The sequence below is a fragment of the Carettochelys insculpta genome, chromosome 3 (assembly GCF_033958435.1).
Source record: "Carettochelys insculpta isolate YL-2023 chromosome 3, ASM3395843v1, whole genome shotgun sequence".
In the NCBI taxonomy this organism is placed as follows: Eukaryota; Metazoa; Chordata; order Testudines; family Carettochelyidae; genus Carettochelys; species Carettochelys insculpta.
The window spans coordinates 61,039,685-61,063,509 of record NC_134139.1 but is presented as its reverse complement, the minus strand read 5'-3'; the positions used below and the strand labels follow the sequence as shown (position 1 = coordinate 61,063,509).

At 41.8% G+C, this 23,825-nt stretch overlaps 1 protein-coding gene across 1 annotated transcript in view; it reads right to left on the bottom strand.

Moving 5' to 3' along the window:
* The window catches only part of USH2A (usherin), a 581,084-nt gene that overhangs the window by 496,215 nt on the left and 61,044 nt on the right, over positions 1–23,825 (bottom strand). The window contains exons 9-10 of the mRNA XM_074989966.1: positions 9,517–9,712; positions 8,590–8,720 (exon numbers count right to left, since the gene is read on the bottom strand). Of these exons, the coding sequence (XP_074846067.1) occupies positions 8,590–8,720; positions 9,517–9,712 (327 nt within the window). The remainder of the gene's footprint in view (positions 1–8,589; positions 8,721–9,516; positions 9,713–23,825) is intronic.

The following is a 23,825-nucleotide window of genomic DNA, read 5'->3' as shown; positions in this document are numbered from 1 at the left end:
AGAGTGGAGGGTATGGGGGAGAGAGAAAAAAAACTTTAAATAGAAAAGGAAAAAATAGGTCTGTGAAATACATGTACTGTCTTACTTGCTGAGAAGAAAAAAAACAAGAATTAATAAATAGCAAACGTAAATTTAAGAATTAAATTAAATCAAAGAACTTGTGTTGGGGTACAAAAATAAGAGTTAAACAACACAGATATAATCATAATCTAAATATTGAAAAGCATGAAGGAGAACAGTCACCAGGCCACGCTTCTCCCCAGCTCCAAAGCACCCTCATCCTGAATCTTTGCGAGGAGTTTAGCAAACAAACAGAAAAACACTCCACGTATGCCTTATCCTCAGTCTTCAGGTTCACTCCTCCCAGGGGTCTTGGAACTCCTGCCCCTGGCAACTTCCCAGTTTCTGTCAGCTCTTCTCCCTTTCTGGAGCATCAACTTCATGACTACTTCCCTGAGTACCTGGCCCTTCCTCTAAGCCCTACCCTAGAAGCTAGCTTCACTCCATTGTCTTTCCCTCCCCACTACAACCCATGTCTCAGTCCATCCTCTATTTACCCACAATCAGGCCTTTGTGGTCCCAAGAGTAGCCTGGCCCTTTTTGAATTGGCTGCATTGAAGTCACTCACTCCAAAAAAACCAGGCTTAGTCTGTGCACAAGCTACCCTGTGACAAATAAAAAATCAGAGCCTGCAAATGGAGATTACTGCTTAAAAACAGAGGGTACTATCTGATCCGCAGGTATTACAAACTAGTGTAAAAATTTTTAACAAAAAAATCCTGTTTTGTTATGTTTTTTACTTTAGTGAAGGCTTCCATTGACAGTGGGAGAACTGGCCTAAAATGCAAATGGAGTAAAGAGTGCAGAACTTGACCCAAAATAAAGCTAAATGCCCCATGTGAGCAGGATGCGATAATTTCTGGATACCGTGGAACTAATTGCCCACTTTATTAACAACTGCTTACAATAGAGATAATCCAGATTTACACCATAAGAGAAGGATCAGTCCTTTCCCATAACTTGTCAACATTACATAATTTATTCACCATCTCCTGGTCAATCACAAAGCATTAATTAATGGCAGAGGGCCAAAACTATTTACTTCTCATACACACAAATTTATATTTACATCTGCATGAATACTCACGTGGATGAGTAAGGCAGGATTTGGCTCAGATAGAGAAACAAAAATCTCTAAAACAGTAACATTCCTCTTTCAATGCTCTCTGATGAAATTATCTCCCACAGAATTCAAAACTTCTTTGACCAAGGTCTTGGAGAGTGTGGGGATTAACCCCAGAACCAAGGGCAAGCTAGAACAAAGTATGAGCCTCTTGGTGGAGCAGACAAACCTACAGTTATATTCCATGTAAAATATGCTTTTCATTTATTTGGATCCTCCAATCTGCACAGTGTAGACCTAAGGATCATTAACCTGAGTCAGAGAAAATACAACATCTCTAGGCCTGATAGTAAATATTAGATGCAAAAAGTGTGGCTGAAGGTTATATCCAAGCACATTCCAAATGAAATTTGTGTGTTATATTATACAGTGGAACCTCTTTGTATTGATGACAAGGATACCTATTGTGTGGATTACCAAATTTTACAGTGGGGGGCGGGGCAGGTGGGGGAAACAAACAAGGTTAGAGTCCCATGCAGATTAATGAAATGCCCAGGGTGGTGAATGCCAGGAATGGGAATGAGCATAAGTATCAGCAGTGCCACCAACTAATTTTAAGCATCACTGAAGTGCCAGGTAGTACTGAGTGCCAAGAGCTTACACAATGCAGAAAATGTACAGTCAAGCACTCACCTTTAACAAGGAGAGAGTGCAAAATAGCAAGTACAGGCTCTCCAAGGAAGGGAATATTGGCTAAACATTACGTATAATTTATCTCCAGACCAGTCAATAAGATCCACTAGAGATCAGATTATAAAGAGTCCTTCCTCCTGCTGTGGCACTACCTTTCAAAGTTATCCAACACCTTTTAATCAATACAAGAGATTAAAGCTAGGAAACCAGTTAAAAGAGTAAATCTCAGTAGCTAAACAAGAGGCAACGGAATCTCAGATTTTGAAAGAATGTATTTAAACAGTAGATGAACCCTCATCAGGGTGGGTATTATGAGGTCAGAAGCAGGGATATGTCTGCAGAAGGCCTCTGTAGTCACGTACAGGCACACTGTCTTGGGCCCTGATTTTCAAGGGTTTTGAAATAAGTGAAGAGGGAACACATGTCTGTAGACAGGAAAGACTCCAGCTGGGTTGAGAAAGCACTGTTTCAAATTTCCATTTATTCCTAAAGTATCTTGAAGTGTTCTGATCATTCTTACCAAGAAAATATCAGATGACAATATTCTTCTGTGCTCCCTGCTATCCCAAAAATATTTGGAAGAGTTGTTTCAGCCCTTATCTGTCTTGAATGCATAATTCATTACAGAAACATTTGTTGTTAATACAAATTTAAGACTGACTAGCAATGTCAGGAGTCAGCTTCAGTAGTCAGTCTGCTAGCAACATGAAGTAGAGCTGACCTGGGGCTGCTGGACGGACTGCACTTCCTTTCCCGTGGAGATAAGTACTACTTGATGCAGAAGCACCCAGAGATTGCTGGCTGCTCAACATATTCCATGCTGCAGCTGGGCTTGATACTATTTCCTGCAGCTGTTCTTACTTGCACCTAGCTTGTGTCTATTCCTGCCCACCCTGATCCTGTTTCTTCCCTTACCCATCCATGACACCTCTGGCTGTGACCCTTGGCTCCAGTTCCTGACCAAATCTCTTGCTAGCCCACAGGCTCTGGCATTCTTCCTGATTTCTGATCCTTTGGTGGTGAAATGCATGTCTAAATGCAGGACACAGGACTTGCCATGGAAATTCCTGGCCCTGCACGGGGTTCCCGTGGCTGGGGCTGCTGGTGGAACTCCATGCCCCAGTCATCTTCATCCCAGCCAGGTCCCAGCTGCAAAAACCCCAGCCTGAGGGTTGGGGGACCCCAGCAGCCCCGTGGCTGACAGTTGGCTAGGGTGCAGGGTCTCCTGCCCCCTGGCAAGGCATCAGCCTCCCAGCTACAGAGCTGCTGCTGTTCCCCTGTCTCCCATCCAGGGATCCCACAGCTGGGGCTGCCTGTCCTGTATACCTGCCCCAAAAATTTGGGAACTCTAGTCACAACATTGTCCTGTAGCCAATCTAAAGAAACCCATGGAAACGCCAGGATATGAATGAAACCATCCAATCACCTGCTTTAGACTGGCATGACATAACCTATTTTTAGTCTTGAGGGACACTTTTCTGATCTGGTCGCTGTCTAAAGAGAAGGATGGAACCAACCCACAGAACGTCACAGTTTCTGGAGTATTGTGGATTCGTGATAAACACTGACTGGCAACCTAAGCTGAAGGTGAATGCTAACATGTACAAGATCTCATCTTAAAAAGATGCTAACAGGGCACGAGGATTGCCATAAAGAAATCAAGTGGTGTCATAGAGACAAAAATCCAATTCTTATTGGAGACTACTGGGGATACTGAGTGCGTACACAGGCATGCTTAAATGAACCAGAGTTCATATGAGACTTATCCAGTAATTTCTCTTATCTCCTCAGCCTCTCACATCTATTGGCAAAGGTCAATGTCCCATCACATTGTCCTCTCACGCTGCTGGTGATTTTTCAAACTCAAATGCTTGACCCTTCTATGATTAAAAATTCATGATATGCCTATAGTGCAATATTGTGCATTTTAAATGTTTTTTATACATGCTCTCCCTTACTTGGCCTTGGTTGTGCATTAGGTAATATCAGCATTATTTCTTTTTCCTATTTATTACGTCCTGTATATCACTACTTTACAAGTTCTCTTTGGTCACCAAACTCAACAGTGAGGATAGATAAATAAGCTGCCTTTTCTATGACAATACAGAATTTGGGAGGATTATGCCAATTATGGATGGAAGAATATGAGATGAATAATGTATATCATAATGCATCTTTTCATTTCAAGGTGCTGAATTGGTACTATATCAAAACACTGAGGCTGCGTCTACACTACTGTCCCCTTCCGAAAGAGGAATAAAAATGAGGCAAATTGGAAATACAAATGAAGTGCCAATTTACATATCTCATGCTTCAATTGCATATTCACATTTTTGAAACAGAGTCTTTTGAAAGAAAATCAGCAGTGCAGATGGGGTTATTTCAAAATAAAACCCTGTTTTTGAAAGCACCCTTCTTCCTAATTTTTTTCAGGAAGAAAGGTTCTTTCAAAAACAGGGTTTTATTTTGAAAGAACCCTGTCTACGCTGCTGTTGTTCTTTCGAAAGACTCAGTTTCAAAAATGTGAATACGCAACTGAAACACGAAATATGTAATTTGGCATGTTATTTGCACTTCCATTTTGCCTCATTTTCATTCCCCTTCCTAAAGGAGACTATAGTGTAGATGCAGCCTGAATCTATGTTTTAGAAAGAAAGAAATGGAAATGAAAATAAAAACGCAAACGCAAACGAAAAGCCACACTGGTTTATGACCAAAATTTACATTTATAAACATATATTTTTTAAATAATTCCTGCAGTTTATCCAGCAGGCAGATTTTCATAGTACTTTTAAATAACATATAGGCTATGTCTACATTAGAATTCCTCTTTCGAAAGAGGCAAGCAAACAAAGGAAATCAAATATGCAAATGAGGCACAGATTTACATATCTAGCAGCTCATTTGCATGTTCTTCTTTTGAGAAAAGAAAAGCAGTGTAGCTGCAGCTCTTTCGAAAGTAATCTCCATCTTCAAAAGAACCCTTCTTCCTAAAAATAATAAAATAAAATAGGCATCACAAGCTCTCAAAGAAGTAGACATCTGAAATATTTTTTTCTTGCTCCTTGGATATTTTTCACCCTGAAATTATAAGCCATAATTTATAAAAGGCCTTTGTGGACTCTTACAATATCTTAAAAGCACTTTACAAATGCCTCCTGTATGGCAAAATTATACATGGTTCTAGTCTTGTGTTCATTCTTTTTAACTTAATTAATGAAAATAAACAGGCATTAACTGTCTTAAAGCATGACAAAACAGCTACTGAGTCAAATGAGCTTTTTAATCATTTATGGCAAAATTTTCGAAAGTACCTGGGACAGTTCTAAGGGTTGCTTTCTAGACCTTATCTTTCCCTGAGCCCTTTTCCTATCTTCCCTCTCTCTGGATTTGTCAGCCCAAACACACCTCCCTTCTCCCAGGGACTGGCTGCAGACTTTCTCAGCAGCTCCCTCTAGCTGTCAATTTCCTGTCTTTATAATGCATCTAATATTTAATGCCTAATGCATTACAAAGACAGCTTCCCTACCTTTGATATTCATTATGATCTCAGGGAGGACACTGAGTACATCACACCTGTCACCCCTCCCCTTCAGTTCTATGTATCTGATTTGTCTTGTTTGTTTTATTTTTATTTTTTCAATCTCTATTTTATAAAACTGTCGGTTCTGCACTGGAAATGTTATATCTCCCCATCTGAGAAAGAGGGTCCACCCCACAAAAGTGCATCACTTAAATTATTTTGCTAGTCTTTAAAGTGCCACATGACTGCTGGTTTGTTTTGTCTTTATAAGTTCAGCACAGCTGTTCCTTCTTAGCTGAACTACATTTTTCCTTCTACAGCAGAATGAAATATATAAGCAGAATGGAAATACAGTTTCCATGTTCATTTCATGGAAGGGGGGCAGCAACAGAGTATTGATTACTCTTTTGCCCCTCCTGCTAACTGTATCCATGCATATTTTTGCACAGGATGAATAAATATGCTTTAGGGGTAATTCAAGTGTTCCTTTTTGGAATTCTGCAGCTCTTCAGAGATTGAAGATAGATAACTTTGTTCCGTGTAGAAGAAAAAAAAGCATTGACGAACTGCAGGAAAAGGTAAAATAGACAGTGAAAGTGTACTCTATATCGTTTTCAGTATATTTCCTAGGAAATTATCATTGTGATGTGACAATTAATTTTCATGAGTAGGGTCCTTATTCCTTATGATTCCATCTTCCACAGGTCAGACCTGGAAACACTTCCTTCAGCGATGCCTTTCTATTTCATCTAATTCATTTTAGCTCTAAGTCTGTAGCCTTATTAATCTATTTTTAATGCCTCTTAATCATTTTTCTCAGCCCTGCTTCTACTGCAGTGGTCTACTAATGCCTTATTTTACAGCTCAGTCTTCCCCATTTTTTCCCTGTTTTCTTGTTTTGTTTTCTAACCACAGCTTCAAGCTCACATCTCAGCATCCTTCATTATTGTATTGTATCATCAATTATTATTGAATTTATTTTACCACCTTTAATTATTACTCCAAGTTACTGTTTGACTAGAGAAACTAATATCAACAACACTGAATGTTAAAACTAATATTTCATTTCCTCTTTTTCCTCCTTGCCATAGTGTCTTATAACAATGTAAGGTAGTAATGCTGTTTCTGGAGTTTTAAAGGATTTTCATTTATGTGCTGCAGTTAGAAAGCATCATCCCCAGGAGATGCAGCGAGTCAGTTTCTGCTTATGTTTATTGGATATTTTTATTATTAAAATAGAGTGCTCTAATTTTACACATTGCTTTACAACCTAACAATGGCCATTCTGGGTCAGACCAAAGGTCCCTCTAGCCCAGTATCGTGTGTCTCTTTCTGACAATGTGACAATGGCCAAAGCCAGGTTCTTCAGCATGAATGAACAGAACAGGTAATCATCAAGTGATCCATCTTCTTCTGCTCTTTCCCAGCTTTTGGCAAACAGAGGCTAGGGATAGCATTCCTGCCCAACTTGGAATAAACATATTGATGCTCCTACCCTCCAGCTCTATTTCAAAGCTCATTTATATATATATATATATATATATATATATATATATATATATATATATATATATATATATATATATATATATGGTCCCAGCCTTCACAACATCTTCTGGCCAGGCTTTCCATAGGTTGACTGTGCTTTGTGGGAGGAAACACTTCCTTTTGTTTGTTTTAAACCTGTTGCCTATTAGTTTCATTTGGTGATCATCAGTACTTGTGTTATGGGAAAGAGTAAATCCCTCTACTTTATTCACTTTCTCTACAGAAGTCATGATTATATAGACCTCTATCATATCTCCCCTTATTTTTGTCTTTTCCACACGTAAAAGTTCCAGTCTTATTAATCTGTCCTTATATGGCAGATATTCCATACCTGAGCTTTTTCCCTTGACAATTTTTTTTTTTAAAGATGAAGTGACCTCATATGCATGCAGTATTCAAGATATGGCATGCCATGGATTTATATAGAGGTAATAAAATATTCTTTGTCTTATTCTCTCCCTTTCTTAATGATTCTCAATATTCTATTTGTCTTTTTGACTGTCTACAAACACAGCCATAAGCCCTGTAATGAGCTTTGCACAGGTAGATGAATCACATGGTGGTCTGTACAGACCAGATCGTTTATAGTGACATCAAGGCTACGAAGAAAATACAACTGCAAAGGTCTTATAATCTAAATTAACTAAAAGTAAAGCAAATCATAGAACAAATAGTATGATTGATTATTTTATCAACAACTTTGGGGAGAAGTTAACCCTCAATGGAGTTAAAAAAAATAACATATGTTGAAATGGCTCCAGACTTTAAGATTATACTTGGGAAGGGTGAAAAAAACAAAACAAACAAACAAACAAAAAAACAGTACGTGCAAAACGGCCTATCAGAGCCAGTTCAGGATCAGAATTGTGGTACAATGCGATAAAAAGTGTTGTCAATGCATTTTTCAATGCAATGGGTGTGCCAGGTTTGAATGTCACTTGTGTTTTCTTGTTCACTTTATTTTCCAGATGAAGGTATGAGGAAAAAACCACCACAAATCCAGCCTTTTATAACATGTTGCTAGATTCAAACCCATGATTTATCATTCTTACATTGTGACTGAGCACCATTTTAACAGACGCTCAGTAGGCACTTGGAATGACACAGTAAGATTTATTAGCAGACTATATGCCTTTCTTGTAAATGAGATCCAGAGCCTCAAGAAGCATAGCTGATGCCCTTTTTCCCGTTTTTTTTTTCACTTGCCTTCACTTTGTTTTTCAAAACAAGATGAGCATGGTGACTTATATGGAGATCAGTCTTTGCCTATAGTTCAAGGGGAAGGCTAAGTAAATTCAAGCCTAATTTGGACTCGTTGACTATATTTGCAAAATCAGGCAGTAGTTTTTGGCGCATTTTTTTTTGAGAGTGCTATGAGAGAGCCCATAGAGAGCCCAGATTTTAAGATGGCTGTGGCTCAAATTGGGCACTCGTTACCCTATACATTTCTGAAAATTTGTACCTATATATTTTGCATTCACTCCTGATTGAAGAACAATGCTTCTTAACTACACAGTCTCAGTCTGCTTTTTAAGGCATTAGCCTTCCAGCCTTCAGTGTGAATCTGCCACCATTTTGAAAAGAAGGAATTACATTAACTTATATAAAGCAGTATCCACCTAAGCCATCTTGTAATTAATGTTACTGACATGGCAACCATCAGACAGAACATTTTCTGATATTCTGTATTGAGATCACTTACCTTATCACACAGCAGGCTGTTATTTCTGGTGCCTGCAGTATAGCACTCACAGGTTTTACAAATGTCGACAGCTGAAAGATCTGCACCTGCTTGCCGGTAATGGAAATCCTTACACAGCTCACAGTTTCTTCCTGCATGAGGAAAAGGTTATGTATTATGGCTTCCAATTCATTAAAATTAGCTGTATAATTCAAAATTAAAGGCTCTATTCCTCTGAGAGAATTCTATAATTTTCAGGACGTCCATTTTAATGCACCTTTCATCTCTACCTGCCAATTTAGTGATCCAGAGCATATGAAACAATGAACCTGTTACAAACTGTGTTTTACTCCATTAAACTTCCATCTGTTATACAATACCACACTTCTATAAAGCTAGGTTACATGAATGCCTATACATTATTTTGGATAACTTACTACTGAACCTCAAACTTTCCCCTTAGAGAAAGCCAAGAGCACTCAAACAAGTATGAAAATCCTCTACATACGGAGAGAGCAATTTTTTACTCATTCAGAACTCTGATATTTTACCAAACACTGACCATGTTTGTTCTGTTACCTGGATAGACCAATTTGACAGTCCTGATATAAACACTGTACACCAGGTATAAAAAACAAACAAACAAACAAACAATTTTGCAAGCTTAACTGCAGCAGATGCTGATGAGCACAATATAACAAAGTATACTGGGACATAATTTACAAAGAAGAATCCATACAAAATTCTATTGCATTGCAGTAACTCTATTTCTCTAATCTTTTATCTAAGCGATTTACATGATTCTAACTACTGAAGTACACAGGGGGCTGTAGCTTTCTTTAGAAAAATAAGTTCTCTTTTCATCATTGCTGAGACTCAAAATCATTTGGATTTTTATGATCCTCTCCAAAATGAACCTACATATATTGACATTGCTCATTAAATTACCTGTGGTGTTGTGTTGACAGTTATCACATACTCCACCACCACCTCTATGGTGTTCGTTAGGAAAAGGATCCATGGTTACATCATAGTGGCAGCTTCTTGCATGGTCATAGCACTGACAAGGTTTACAATTATAAGCTTCAACTTGGTCACCTGGATGAAAAGGCTTGTCATGATATAGTGGCAGACAATGCTCACACTAAAAAATAAGTAAATAAAAAAAAAGTGTATTGCTTTGTGTTACTACAAGGTACATACTCATTGCAATTCATGCTTTTCTTGTTGCCACTGTTTACAGACTTTTAAAAAATGTTTGGCAAGCAAATATATTCTTAATCTTTATGCTAGAACTTTCACAAAATTAAGCTTAAGGATAGAAAATACAATATGTTGAGTAAAGCTTTCACCCAACCCAGTATAAAGAGGATGTAAGTTTGTATGTATAGCTTTTGAGCTTTGCAACATTTCATCATATAGAAACTTTTGTATTGGTCTGGTAATGCAATAACTTGTTGGTAGTTTGTTAATTACCTTGCAGGAATTTGTTATTGTAACAAACTCCATTTTAGACAGTTAGGTGTGTCTGCAATTTCATTTAGATATGTGATGGAATCAGTCCCCAAAGCCAATCTGTCTGGATGACCATCTGTCAGCTGACCTTGATGGCCAGAGAATAATTGGAGCTAAACCCTGCAAAGAACCCGCCCAAGAAAGAGAAAGAGGCCTCATCAAGAGAAAACCAAAGTCTCATCTGCTGCTAGCCGATAACAGAGTCATACAAGCTGTGTCTACACGTGCACGCTACTTCGAAGTAGCGGCTCTAACTTCGAAATAGCGCCTGTCACAGCTACACGTGTTGGGTGCTATTTCGATGTTAACATCGACGTTAGGCAGCGAGACGTCGAAGCCGCTAACCCCATGAGGGGATGGGAATAGCACGCTACTTCGACGTTCAACGTCGAAGTAGGGACCGTGTAGTCGTTGCGCGTCCCGCAACTTCGAAATAGCGGGGTCCGCCATGGTGGCCATCAGCTGAGGGGTTGAGAGACGGTCTCTCTCCAGCCCCTGCAGGGCTCTATGGTCACCGTGGGCAGCAGCCCTTAGCCCAGGGCTTCTGGCTGCTGCTGCTGCAGCTGGGGATCCATGCTGCGTGCACAGGGTCTGCAACCAGTTGTCGGCTCTGTGGCTCTTGTGTTGTTTAGTGCAACTGTGTCTGGGAGGGGCCCTTTAAGGGAGCGGCTTGCTGTTGAGTCCGCCCTCTGATCCTGTCTGCAGCTGTGCCTGGCACCCTTATTTCGATGTGTGCTACTTTGGCGTGTAGACGTTCCCTCGCTGCGCCTATTTCGATGTGGTGCTGCGCAACGTCAATGTTGAACATCGACGTTGCCAGCCCTGGAGGACGTGTAGACGTTATTTATCGAAATAGCCTATTTCGATGTGGCGACATCGAAATAGGCTACTTCGATGTAGGGTTCACGTGTAGACGTAGCCACAGAGTCCTGGGATAGTGGGACAGAACGAGAGCTATGGCCTGAAACATAAAAAGATGGGTACAATACTATAAGGGGATTCTTCTTGCCATCACCACTCACAGGAGTTAGTCTCAGCTGGCTGGAGAGATATGAGGCAGCCCAGAGCCCGGGCCTCTCCCTCTCTCTCCAGAATGGTACAGACTGGCCCCAAGCACTATTCTGACAAGAGAGACCAGGCTGACAAAGGGCTCATACAATCATCTTGCCACCCTGGATTTGTGACTGTGTTACAAATATTTGCAAATTACCCTAGAGAGCAATTGGAGTGAATGAGGTGCCAGTGGCAAGGCACTGGAACAGAAAGTAAAATACCTTAAAATGTTTTCATGATAAATTTTGGCCAATCAGATCCTAGAGGTTTCAGTTATTCTATATTTTATCAGGAGTTGCTTCTCTGCAAGATAAATTTATAGAATGAGTTTTCAAAACCAAGAATTAACTAAGGAAAACTGTTGAGACAGTTACAAAGCAGGTACAATAACAGGAGATTAAACTAGGCTGAATGTTTCAAGCTCATTGTGGCACTTAAGCTGTTGCTCATTTCTATTTTGTCGGAAGTTGCATACCGGTCATGGGTGCTTCCTTCCAAAGGATAGTCCTCATCGGACACTCGCTTGTCGCCCTGCTCAACACTTGGATCTAGAACTACTTTGGATTACACCACTTTTGGTAGCAGACATACTAGTATCAAGAAACTGAAATGATGAAGGTGGTATTCTTTTTAGACATGAACCCACATTACACAAGGCCAGGCCCACTAATGGGTGGAAGGGTCAACTGCCTCATGTCCCAGAAATTCAAAAGAGCCTGGGGTTCCTGGTGGTCATTACTGCAGCAGCAGCTGGAGCCCCAAAATGCTTCCTCCAACCCATGCCTTCAGTGCTAGTCCCAGTTGCATGAGGCCCAGCCCCTTTTAGAAATACAGACACCGCCCTCTCCACACACCCCTTACCTAAGGGGCCACCAAATTTGTCAGCCCTCCTGGACAAGGCTCAATGAACTACTATTTTTCTTGTGTCCTCAATTTTAGATGTTTGCGCCTAATCTAGGATTCTCAGACTAAGAAATCTTGTCAGTGATGTTAGTCTAATCTTTCCTTAGAAAGTGCGAGTGACTGGGATTCTACAGCCTCCTTAGGAAAAGCTGTTCTAGTGTTTAACTACCATTACAAAGTTTCCTTTAATATCTAATCTGAATCGCCTATCCTGCATGCTAAGCCAATCACATCTTGGTCTATCCTCGGACATGGAGAACAACTGATCACTGTCCTCTTTATAACTGCCCTTAACAAGTCTGACAACATTTTTCATCATCTTTTTAAGAGTAAACAGGTACAAAATATTTCACCCTTTCCTCACAGAGCTTGTTTTCGAAAATTCACATTTTTGTTACTCATCTCTGGAGTCTCTCCAATTCATTCTCATCCTTTTTGAGCTGGACACAGCTTAGTGACTATGACCACTTATAACAGACTGACTGTCCTTTATCCAGTGATAGTACGGATATCTATAAATCACACTGGGTGTCATCTCTCTCTCTCTCTCATAGTACAAGGTGCAGACAAATATCTTTCAGAGTTTGGTTCTCTCTGTGCATGAGAATGGAAAAATATGCTCAAGCTGATATGCATTTGATCTTCTTAATTTCTCTAGTGATCATTTTCTGGGAAAATGCATTACATAAAGTCAACTGGTTCAAAATATCTAGCTCATCTCAACCCATTTCATTAGTCAAAACAAGCCTTTGCTCTGTTTTACCACCATTCCTGGATCCAGCAAATTTGTGGCTATACCTAATGACAGCGGTTTGAACACAGATGTGCAGAGTTCCCTATTAATCATTTGGAATGCTGGAGGAAAATCAGAGTGAAGCAATCTTCAACATATCAAGAATGCAGAGTGGTGCTTGAAAAGATACAAGCATTTTAAGCCTTAAAATAAGTAGTACTTAATTAAACCCATCTTCCTTAGCTCTGTTAAAATAGTCTAACCCATTTCTTATTCCATTTTTCCCCTACTACCTTAACAATTCTAAGTCGCACTCTTCATTGGCTTTTCATCCAATTTCAGTCTCCACCCACACATACTGATTCCCAGAATACCTCCATCTTTCTCACTCCTTGTCTCTTTGTCAAGTCAATCACAGTCTCCTTATAACCTGCTGCCAGTTCTAATGTCCCTCTTCCCCTCTGCCAACCACCAGTCAACTCTTCTTTTCCCCCACCCCTCTACTGGCTTCTTCTTTCAAGCTACTCTCACCCAGAGGTCTGGCTCTTGTTCCCTCAGTTTTCAAATCAGGCAGCTTCCTCTTCTGCAGTCTGAGCTCAGCAGGGAAGTCAATGACTGACAGCCTCCTGATTTCAGCTCAGTTGCCAAGTCTCAGCAGCAGTCCAGAATTGCAATTCAGGCAAAGTCCAGCTTAGCCCTAGGCTGATGTATTGTGGACAGAACCATCAAGAAATTCAGCAGATATAAAAGCTGAGTCTCTACTGAGCAGGTGTAAACAACAATTTTTCAAAGTCTGATAAGTTAACCTGAAAACAACCACCTCCCTGCCAAGATTCAGGTCCCTGCTCCAAAGCATGGGATGTCCTACCTTTCAAAACATTGCCAGATTTTTTTTTAAACACAGGCAAAACAGAGGGATCCAGTAAAGCAGAACACCATAGAAATGGATAGAAAATATATATTTGGAATAGTATTTGCAGGTAGAAAGGCCTGTATTTCTTGATTCTAATAAGGTTACAAAATTACTGCCAAGAAGGTATAGACAGATATGTAGAAAACACAGTGAGAGACTAAAATGTGGTCTAATGGGTAGAAAATGCAAAAAGGTGGTTAGGTGTCACTGTCCTATAGCGAAGTGTCCGTTCCAGACTGAGTTAGCCACACATAGTCTATGCCTTGGCCTGATACCATCTTAAGATCATCTGTATCTTCCCTTTGTGGCCTGTATAGTGCCAATCATGCAGTCAATGATTACAAAATAGTAAAAAACTTCATAGTGAGTACAAGGCACTTGGAACCTCCCAAGATCAGACCCTCAATTTCCTAATCTTCGAATTCAGCATGGCAGCCTGTCTAGAGTAACCAAATATACAGCTGGTTTCATTCAAGATCTTCTAAAGTATTATAATTGTCAAGTTGCAGTGAAGGAGTTCTAGGTTAAATATTAGGAGAAACTATTTCACCAGCAGGATGGTGAAGCACTGGTATGGGTTAAATAGAGAGGTGGTGGAATCTCCATCCATAGAGGTTTTTAAGTCCCAGCTTGACAAAGCCATGGTGTGGATGATTAGTTGGGATTGGTCACGCTTTGAGCAGGGGTTGGACTTGATCTTCCAAAGCCTCTTCCAACCCTATGATCTGGATGCTTGGTGGTCCAGAGACCTTTCTGCACTTGCTTTATCCAGTTCTGCAGGGCTGCATGTCAAAAGATTGTCAAAATTGTCAAGCTTGTAAGAAAACCATCTGGTCGAGGAGCCTATCTGCTGTTTTCCCAAACTCTAGTCAATCATTTGCCAGCTATATTCTGAAATGACTGGTTTTCTCCCAGATTTAACTGGATGCCCCAATTACAGTACAGTTTTTGATAGCCTGAAATAGCAAGGTACTTACTAATTTAATCAAATAGTATATACTGTAGTAAAGTCTGTAACTGTTTATACACAGAAATTAGGTGTCTAAAATATACTGATAGAAACTGGCTTTATTAACAGTAGATTCCCTTGTAATAGTATCAAACGTCTTTCTGCTCTGACTCATGATAACTAGCAATGAAGCACCTTAATTTAATGGGTGCAGAAAACAAAAGAGGCTTTGGTTTGCATTGATTGAATATTTATGTTGAAAACTTTGAAGACCTCATCCTCTATGTTGTAACTAATGATTCTCGGGATTTGCTCCCATATACCCCAGAGCATTCACAATATCAGGGTTAATTCCTTTCCTCAGAAACAGAGGGGAAGGACTTCTAATGTTCAACTATGATCAGTTCAAGGGAGTCTATGTGGCAAAGCAAGACTAAAGTGATCAGGAGCCACATTTTTTATGGACAGTTCCAATTTTTCATATGGGGTGTGTCTACACTAGCAAGTACATTCAAAATCCAGATCAAAAGAGCGAGTTTTGAAAGAGCCCACAGAGCATCTACACACACGGCACTCTTCCGAAATTAACTTCGAAAGAAATCACCCATTCTTTCGAAGTCAGTCCTTCCGTCCCTGGATGGGAAGAGTGTCCTTCTTTGAAAGACCGCATGTGTAGACACTCTGTGGCCCGCTCTTTCGAAAGTGCGGGTCTTCCATAGCTGAGATCAGCCAAGAGGCGGCAGCACCCCCAGCACAAGCGGAACTCTATGGCTCCAGAATCCAGCCACATTTCAGGACGCAGGCTCCCAGAACCCCTCAGGCAGGAAGCTGAGAGTGTGCAGGCAGCAGGGAGACCACACTGTTGCACAGCCTGCTCCCTGGCACAATGCACTAGCCAGCCCTGAGCCCTCCTCGGCACCATGGCCAGCGCCCCTGAGCCTTGCCCACATCAGGGGCCCCCAAAAGAAACTGGGGAGCCCTCCCAGGAGGGGAGCCAGCCCCCACGAGCCAGGCCCCCACCTGGACTGATTCTGAGGTGCGGGACCTCCTTGCCCTCTGGGCAGACGAAGATGTCCTGCACCAGATGGGGATTTGGTGCAGGAACCCAGCAGTATTCCAACACATCACCAAGGGTCTCAGTGGCTGGGGTCACCCCATCTGGACCCCACACCAGGTGAGGTCTAAGGTGAAGCAGCTCTGCCAGGGATACCGTAGGGCCAGAGACACAGCTGGGTGGTCAGGGGCAGCACCCAACAGCTGCCCCTCCTATAAAGACCTCGACCACCTCCTTGGGCTCAAGGAGGCAGGACCCCTGGCCGTGGTGCTGGGCACAACAGTCTTGGCATTGGAGCAGGAGCCTGAGATGGGGACAGAGGAGGACTGTCCCAGACCTGTGCCTGACACCAGGCACCCACAGAGGCTGGAGACCACCAGCGATGATGAGGGCTTAAGCAACGGGGCCCTTGTCATCGACATCCCATCCAGCTGGGCCCCATCCATCTGTACCTTGCCCAACTTCCTGGAGGGACCCACAGATAAGTTGCCCACACACCAGCCACCCCAGGACTGAGAAGGGGGAATTTATTCTCGCCCAGGGTTGCTGCAGCCTCCCCACATGCTCGCCACCCCGGGGCCTGTGGACTCCAGATAGCTGCATTCCCTGGGCTTGGACCAGGGCCAACACGTGGCGCTCAGCACCATGTGGGGGGACAACACCACAGACTGGTGGCTGTGGAGGGACCGGGGGGGCAGCCTGTGCCCTTGGCATCCATGCAGGGAACCCCAGTACATGGGTATTGAAGGGCACCCAGTGGAGGGGGAGGGCACAAGGTTCAGTGCTTGGGACTCATGCCCCACCCCATTCTCCCCTTTTGTCTCCAGAGCTCCCGTAGCCAGCGGCCGGACCAGCCCCACCACCCAGGGTGAGGAGAAGCTACCCGGATCCCGCGCTGTCCCTGCGCGGACCTGCCACTGACACCGCCTGGATGGGGAGGAAGATACGGAGAGGCTGCCCACACTGCAGCACTGCAGGACCCTTCCAGTGTGCTGCAAGAGTGGCTGGAGATGGAGCAGTGGGCCTGGGACTGGGTGGCGGCTAACCTCGACACCCTGACCCAGGCTGTGGCCGACCACCCAGTCCCGACCGCTGCCCCATCACCACCCACTCCCTTAGCCGCCCCTCCCGCCCCACAGTCCCCCATCTGCCCACAGGCAGCAGGTGAGCTGGGGGACTGGCTGGGGACATCGTGCCCTGAGGACAGCCTCCGGGAGGGCAGCTAGCAGAGTGGCCACACAGAGCCACTGGAGCACAGCGGCCAGAACCGCGGCTAATGCGCTGGCCACAGCCTCAACACTGGGGTGCTACTGCTTGGGGTCCACGAGGGCCCGGGATGCCTGCTTTGTGCACGCTCACCCTATCTCTGTCTCTCTCTTCTCTGCCTGGGGAAAGGCCTGTGGGGGGGGAGCTCTTTAAGGGGACAGCGGATGGCAGCCCCAGAAGGGCTCATCCCCCATGAGACCCTGCCCGTGGCACTTCCTGCCCCTGCTTTTTCAAAAGAGCACCTTGGTGTATGTGGACACTCTCCTTCGAAATTGCGCAGGGGGGCCTTTCGAAATAACAAATTGAAACTTCGGTCCCCACTGGCGTGTGTCAACACTGTTTCGAAAGAGCATCTTTTGATGTTCTCTTTCAAAAGACGTTATTTCGAAACAGAGCTGTAGTGTAGATGCACCCATGATGTTCCACTGACCCAGAAACTTTTGGACATAAGGTTAATCATGTTTGTAAATGTTTGTAAGACCAGGACCTTATTCCCTGCACTTCAGTTTCTACTTTGAACTGAGGGTATTTTCTTACCAGTATCACACAGGTGTTGTAAAGGTGTGTTAACTCAGGTTCATGAAAATAATTTGAAAACAGGTATTCTATAAAATACATTGTGACTTTTCATATGGTAATGGACATATTTTCCACTGGTTCAGGAAAATTACTTCAAGAGAGCTTCGTTCTTCTTCCTTTCTTCCTCATATGTAGATATCTCTTTCTCTGATAGACTCTCCTGCGACTACATCTGCAAATCACTCATAAGAATTCCCTTCCCAGAATTTCTCATCAAAATGTCTCTTCAACCCAAACAAAACCCTCTAAGAAGGAAAAATAAAAGTGTTTGGAAACTCAGCTTAGACTGATCCATTTCAGATAAGAACTAGAGGCAAGCTATCTATTTAATGATACTTTCCATCTGCAAAAAGTTGTTTGCTTTTTAATTTCTTTCATTGCTTTAGACTGAAACATCCCTCCAGATGTATCTGCCGAATACTCTCAAGATGGTAACTGCAGGTGTACCAAGTGTAAATGTGACAGGGTCATACCATGCCATATGTCAGGTGTTGTCAAGGTATCTCAGATTTCTGTTCCAAGGTACTCAACAAAAAGCATTTCATTTTCATATATTCCCTTACTTCCAGCCCCTGAGTAACCGCTACTAGTTTGCATTGCATGCTCAACCTTGTCACCTTGTTTGCAATCCTATTTGTTCTCATAAAACTTATGCCCGCAAAATAAATTGTAGGTACACATGAAAACTTCATCCCACACCTGTTCAATTTATATCCAAATCACAATAACTACATAGAGAGGTAAGAAGATTTGAACTCGATTCTTTGTATAGGTTCAAAAATACGTATGTAATTTGTGCCTGGAAAAGAATGAACATCTACCTTAGTTTTAAGTAAAATGTGCATGGAGGTATTTTGTACAAAGATCTACCTGTGGAGTTAATCCTGACAAATGTTCAAAGAGTACACCAGTTTTGTACAGGAGTTAGCCACAGAGATCAGAGAAATCCAAATCCTCCTCCACAAGCCACAAACCTGTCCAGGAACCACTGCCGCAAGCCCAAAGTTATAGCAGCATCCGCAGCCACTCTGCTAAAGCCAGAGTTATGATGTAAAACCTTAACGAAAAGAGTGTTATAACTACCATGTTCTTAACATGAACAGTACAGCTATGACCTCTGTTATATTTTCAAATAATCATAGTATCAAGTACAGCACTACTAAAGTTTACATACTCAGGCATTATATTTGTCATTATGTTCCAAGTAGATGACACAGAGGAAAAACATCTTCTTAGTTTTAGCCACTTACGCTGTGTCTACTCTACTCCTCCCTTTCGGAAGGAGTATTTAAATGACATGGATTGGAACTGGTTAATGAGGCACTAATATGAATATTCAATTCTCCTTTAGCATAATGGAGGCCAGTCGCGCTTCGAAAGTGCTTTTTTCAAAACTCAAACTGGCTGTGTAGACTTGGGCGCTTCAAAATAAACCCCACGCTTCGAAATTCCCTTGTTCCCAATTCATTTGGGGAATAAGGGAATTTCTAAGTGTGGAGTTTACTTTGAAGCACCCGTGTCCATACAGCCAGTCTGCATTGTGAAAGCAGCACTTTTGAAGTGCGACTCACCACCATTATGCTAATGAGGTGCTGAATATACACGTCAGTGCCTCATTAACCTGTTCCGAAGTGCCTCATTAACATGTCCATTCCGAAAGGGAGGGGCATGTGGAGACTTGGCTTTAGTGTGTGAATACCTGAGATGATCAAAAATAAGGGTGGGTATTGGTTTTACATTACATCAGCTGTGTGTTTTGCCTTACAAACTCAAAACCTTGAGCCATTTGGATCTTGTTAATCTAAGTTCCCTATGAAAATCAGGGAGGGGAATAATAAATTACAAATACCTAATTCTATTTTGGTTCATCTTGAGCAGATACTGATATTGCCATTAAAAAATGAAAAATTATAGTTACACAGCTGGCTGATTTTACTCTCAATTAATTTTGTTATTTTAAGGCACAATGTATTCAAGCCAATGCACCCTCCCACCCCCCCCAAAAAAAATAGTAGTGACATCCACTGAAACAGTCCATTAACAATGACTCTGATAAGGTAGTTATACAATTAATATGTATTTGGTTTGTTCTCACAAGGTATCACAGGTCTTGATAGAGTGCTTGGTGAACTTCCACATCTTATTAAATATTTATAATTAATTCTTATGAAGTCACATTTCACAATGCTTGTTCTAATTAAAGGGACACTGTCAATCTGAATTTTTTTAAATGACTGTTCTAAAAACTACAGTTTTCTGGTAGACTATCATTTAAATAATAGAGTCAAGTTTTTAAACTACTTAAAAAAGTGTCACAAGACTCTCTGTTCCATTGTTTATATTTAGAAGGATTTGTGGTGCGATCCTAAGAGCAAAACAGATGCACCCAAGCTAAATCTCTCACCTCACCCGAACTTTTTCCTCTGTGTCTCTTGCTGCACAGTCACTTCCATTTTTGCTGTTGCAGTTATAGTCAAAATTTCCAGGCCCTGGGGAGGCTTGTCTATCGTCGCATACAAAATGTGACAAAGACCAAAAATGATGAACATAAAAAAAGCTATTCACACAAGAAACTTAAAATGCTACTAGACTCTTCCTTTAGAATAAAGAGCTATTTCTAGAAGATATGTTCCTCAGTTCTTTATTTCTGAGGTAAATTTTCACCAATCAAACTTAACGGGAAACCAGATTTGTATAGAATTGAGGTAACTTTGCAACTGAAATGAGTAACATCCCTCACATTTTAGAGGTGTGCATACAAGCTACACAAGTATTGGATCTGATTTCATGGAATACAAATGAGATGTTGAGCATAAATAAAATTAAAAAGAATTTTTAAATTATTGTAATACTCATCAATTAAAGTTATTTTAGGGGTTTCTTTCTATTAAAGTAGTTTGGGATTTTGGGACAGAAATGCGCTTTCTGAGCAGACAATGCCACTTTATTACTATATGTATGGCAAGGTATTTGTTTCTGTGTTAATCCTTAAACAACCCCCCCACCCCAGATCTCACTGATTTTTCAGAGTTTACATCACTATATTAGAATTACATGATGTTGATAGCCTATAGCCCTATCTCAAAGCAAGGTCTAATGCGAGAGTTTATCATAGATGAGTAATTTTGTCACATGGCAGAGAACACACAAATTTCTTACCCCATTGACAAAATATGATGTCAATGTTCTTACCATGATATGAGATAGCCCAAGGCTAGCATTCTGGAAACTATGATTTTCTTTTCAAAAAGGATATAGTGGGTTTCAATTAACACCACTTTAAAGTTATTAGTTTACAGATATGGTATAATTCAAAAAAGAAACATTAACCACACAGAACTATAAGAGGGAAAATAACATTCAAAATTTTTTGTGAAGGAAAAATTAAGAGTTTGGCAGAGTATGGTCTAGTCAGATTACTAATTTTGCTTCAGCAACTGATGTTACTTAGACATCCAACTTTCCACACATATAATTATTTGCGTATGTCAATGCTGAGCACAAAACGAGACAAGGGTATATCCCTTATGTTGCTAAAGGTGAGGCTGTTCATCCATAAGGTTCCTCACTAAGGACCTGGAGCTGAGAAACCTGCCCCTTACTCCAAAAATAGGACTTTTCTCCTACTTAAACCTGTCCGTGTACAAGGCCTGAAAGACACACCAGTGCCCACCCCTGCCCCAAGCAGCCATAGAGCTTCATGTTATCTGCCGACTCCCCACAGCCACCAGCCTTCTCTTCCCACACAGAACCACTGTCCATTCTCCACTGTTCCCTTTCTACTCCCAGCTCCCAGAGCAGCCTGCACATTCTGGGCTTGACAAAGTTTAGGAACAGATTCCTGTAACCCAATCTGGATTCAACAGACCACAACTACAGGTGTGGAGATTGGGTTGACTCAAGCATGGAAACAACCTGACTTCCTCCTGTCCATGGGGCTGGAATGGTGATGACTGCATTTCCTGCTCCCATCAGCCTTGGAGTGAGGTGGGGGAACATGCCAACAAGCTGCAGCATGTCTCATTCTGCAGCACTTGCAGAATGAGGCAGCTAGCAGTAGGATCAGGGCACATGATTGCTACAGCAATAATCTCACACGCAAGGAACATCCAGAGGTGCATTTGGGGCATGCAGGGCCAGAAGCCATTATTAGAACACCACCTACAGAAAGTGCAGTAGAAGCAGTGCCAACATAAGCTCAGCAGAAACCAGTTGCAGAGCCATGAGCACAGGGGAGCAACTGATGGTCTGGGAGATAATTAGTTCTCCTAGACCCTGCAGAGAAAGTAAAACCAAGTCTGAGTCAGACACTTGAACCTTGCAACTCAACCAATTTCCAGCAGGATCCCAACATCAGTTTGGGTTGAGTGTGGTCTGAAAACAACTCCACAAGCTTGGGTCAGGTTCAGAGTGGCTGTAATCTAGTTGGGTTTGGGCCAGGCTTTACACTTAGGCCCAAGCAGATTTTAGTTAGGATAGGGAGAGAGAGACACACAGGAAAGAAGGTGAAGATGTGCAAAGGAGGAACAACTGGAGAAAGGGAGATCACTGGCTTACCACCCACCACCACCACCCCCCATGCCAACAGTCTTGGGCGGCTACATTCCCAACTCCTGTATAAAGCAGGGAAGGCACAAGATGAAAAAGTGAGTTGCACTTCTCTTTCCTCCATCCCTTTTTTACATCCAGCACAGGAAGAGGGGAACTTAGAACTGAGGCCTTCCTCATTCTAGTTGACTTGATTTACATATCTGGTTCAGCCAAAGCAGAATTGTTCATTGAATAATTAATAAAGTATTTATTATAGTTTGTATATAACAGATGGCTCTGCTTGTGCTGAGTCATGTATGAAAAATCCTGTAAGAATGCCAAACGATACACCTTTTTCTTTGTTACATCTGCCCAGGTTTTTCCAGGGAAGTCAACTCTATAGTTTCATATAGGTTGCACAATGCCGGACAAGAAAACAGAAAATTACTTAAAGGTGCATCGTCTGTACCCTCCTCCCCAATTTCCCCTAACACACAGTTATTTTCAGTAAAGTTATTCTTATTGGGTGTTCATATGCCAAGTACACAGGGAAAAAAATAGCCAAATGGCTGCAGTGCAATTCACAAAAGCCCCATTTACTGAGCATTATTATTAATGGCAAGAAGAACATACTGCAATTGAGGACTTTTTTCTGAAATATACCCAGGTCTTTAAAAAAAATACAGTACTTTACTTCTGGTTCCAATAGAAAATAACAGGTTTATCTTAATTTCCTAGTTAAAAAACAAAAAAACAAAACAAAACAAAACCATGGAAAACATTCAAAAGCATCAGTATTAACCATGGTCTCTTACAGAACAATAATCCACTGCAGTTAGTGAGAAGGAGAAGCATGAAAAATATCTAAATGTCATATGAAACTGTAAAATTATGAGCAGATTAACATTTCCAACTAGCCTCTAAAAAGGCCAATGCTTAGATTTCAGGGTTTTTTTTTTAAATGTTAGTATCAGAGTCATTGGGGCAGATTCTGTTCTTTGATTCATTTCAATCATCATCCTGACAGCATATCTAAGCAGTAAATGTATATGGGCAAATACAGTCTCAGCTTTCTGTTAATTTATACTTCAAAAGTGTATGTAAAGTGAACACATTCAAAATGTTTCTATTTTTAGATTCTTGCAGAAATGAACTATAGTAAAATTTTCATTGTAATGTAAAAATGAGAAAGGTGATTAAGAGCAATCCCAAATTTCCTTCCATAAATCTTTGACAGATGCTCAAAATATACATTTGACCTAGGCCAGTAAGCTTTCATAAGCCAGAGGCAGAGTGACCAGGGGAGCGAAGTGGACAGGAGGCTGCAGACAGCGGAGTTTAAGAGGAAGTTTAACAGAGGGAGGCCTACAATGGTCAGGAAGACCCGCAACACCTGTGCTGGCACTGCTTCTGTCTCCTCCGCCTGTGCCTGTAGCCAGACAGACGGCCTGACCATGGATGCCTCTACCCAGATCCTGGTGTGGTGCTGCAAGGACTGTGGCTTGCAATTCCCACTTACTGATATCCAAGCTGGAGGGAGCATCCAATGCGAAAGGTGCCTGGCGGTGGAATGTCTCAGGCAGCAGGTGGGAGAGCTACAGGGGGTGGCTAGGTTGAGGAGTATCTGAATCCATGAACAATTCCTGAACAGTATTCATGTGGAGACAGCTGAGGTAGCTGTCCCAGTACACAGGACTGCTGACTCACCACTGGTGGAGGAGGAGATGGCTCAGGGTGGACACTGGCAGCTGGTTTATTCTGG